At 45.5% G+C, this 1,807-nt stretch overlaps 1 protein-coding gene across 1 annotated transcript; it reads right to left on the bottom strand.

Moving 5' to 3' along the window:
- Positions 1–359: 359 nt before the first annotated feature.
- On the bottom strand, positions 360–1,132 carry LOC129730857 (mantle protein-like). Its single transcript, XM_055690448.1, has 2 exons — positions 993–1,132; positions 360–932 (listed from the first exon to the last, which is right to left on the bottom strand). The coding sequence occupies exons 1-2, from the start codon at positions 996–998 to the stop codon at positions 393–395; spliced, it is 546 nt and encodes a 181-aa protein (XP_055546423.1). The 5' UTR covers positions 999–1,132; the 3' UTR covers positions 360–392.
- Between the last annotated feature and the right edge of the window lie 675 nt (positions 1,133–1,807).

The following is a 1,807-nucleotide window of genomic DNA, read 5'->3' as shown; positions in this document are numbered from 1 at the left end:
ATAAATTTTCATTCCAGTTGAAATTTCACCGCCACTCTCGGATCCGATTCACAGCACAGTTCTGTGTTTGCTTTTGGTGTGTTGGAAAAGATGCTGTCATCCCCGTATCCATTAGAGGGGCCACAGTGACAGTACGAGCGACCGGATGCTAAGCATATAGGGATACGTTAATATGCTATTAAGGACATTGAGCTACGCGGAAGTGGCTCACGGAATTAAGCAGTATAATTTTATGGAAATGATAAACCAACTCGTTTCGCGGCGCTTTTCTACTGGGGAGTGTTGACGAAAATGACTGTCATCAAATGCGATAGATATTGGACGAAAAGTTTTGACTATTTACAATAACAACGGTTTATTCTATGCTATTAAAGAAAAACAACGATCATCGCTTAGAACAGACCCCAGTGCTTCTTGTGCTCCTTGATGTGGACAGTTACTGGAACGTGCTTCGTGATGTACACCGGCTTCTTCACGTACACTGGGACGGGCTTTTCAACATGAACTGCGTACGGTTTCGGCACTTCGACGTATTCCTTGTGGACGACTGGGACCTTGACTTCGACTGGGTATGGGACTGGACGGTCAACGTGGACTGGGACCTTCTTTTCGACGTAGACTGGAACCTTCTTCTCAACATAGACCGGAACCTTCTTTTCGACATGAACTGGGTATGGAACCTTCACCGGAACGGGGACGTGCTTCTCAACTTCAACTGGGTATGGAACTGGGACCTTCTTGGTGATGGTTGTGGAAACGTGTTTCACCTCGTGGTGGTGGTCGTCGTGATGATGTAGATCATGATGATCATCGAAGCCGTAGCTTTCATGGTCGCTTCCCAGCTCCCACAGGCCTCGTTTCTCCTTTTTCGAGGAATCGTCGACTGCCGCACAGGAGGCAATGGCCAAAGCCATAGACAACACTACGAACGCCTATAGAAAAAAAAATCCACAATATTAGGCAACATATCAAATTGTTGTTTTTTTTCTTACCTTCATACTTGATGCTACCGAAACTAAACGAATTACGCTCCAGTGATTTTCGGACTGTGCCCTGCCGGTGTGAGGAGATCTCAAGCGAATGATATCTGTCCACCGGCTGCCGTTGCTTTTTATACACGTTCAACTGCGTTTCTTGTGGTCAATAGCAGTTTTCGCAATTTGGAATTAGTTTCGCCCCATTATCCACCCAGCAAACAACTTCGAAACAACGGTGTCCGATGACACTGAAACGTGGTGCACCGAAAGGTCAAGCTGAAGAAAGACGTTAAAAAAAAAACAACACGAACCGTGACATCCTCACCGATGCTGTAAAACACGCATCGAATGTGGATCAATTTGTAATCCACACCTGTAAGCCTTAAATAAACCGTCTTCGCGAAAACATCGGTTTCATCTCTTTATCATCTTCGTTTTTCTTTACTGCTTAGAAGCACGACAAGGGTGATAAAATGCCTCCAAGGCAACGGCACGCAGAAAACCAGCACACGTGTAAACACCCCTCCGGCTCATCCGCTCAAACCTTTGGGGTCGACCCAAAAAGTTCATTTAAAAAGTTGCAGATACGACAGAGCAAGGTGACAAAACCGAACTCCGGTCGTGCATTGAATGCTTATTGATTTTTCTTTCGTCCGGAAGTCCGGGGAGCTTGGAGAGTTGGGAAGATGGGTATCATATTTCCTCTAAGAGACGTTCACTGCTGGTGCGGTCCATGTGTGTTAGACGGAAGAATGTCACCCGAGACCGAAGTAATAAACACAATATTCAAAGTTTGTTCAAAAGATCCCCTAAAGTAGCAGAAGGTGAAT

Source organism: Wyeomyia smithii, chromosome 3, assembly GCF_029784165.1.
Source record: "Wyeomyia smithii strain HCP4-BCI-WySm-NY-G18 chromosome 3, ASM2978416v1, whole genome shotgun sequence".
Lineage (NCBI taxonomy): Eukaryota > Metazoa > Arthropoda > Insecta > Diptera > Culicidae > Wyeomyia > Wyeomyia smithii.
This window is presented reverse-complemented; position numbering and strand designations above follow the sequence as displayed.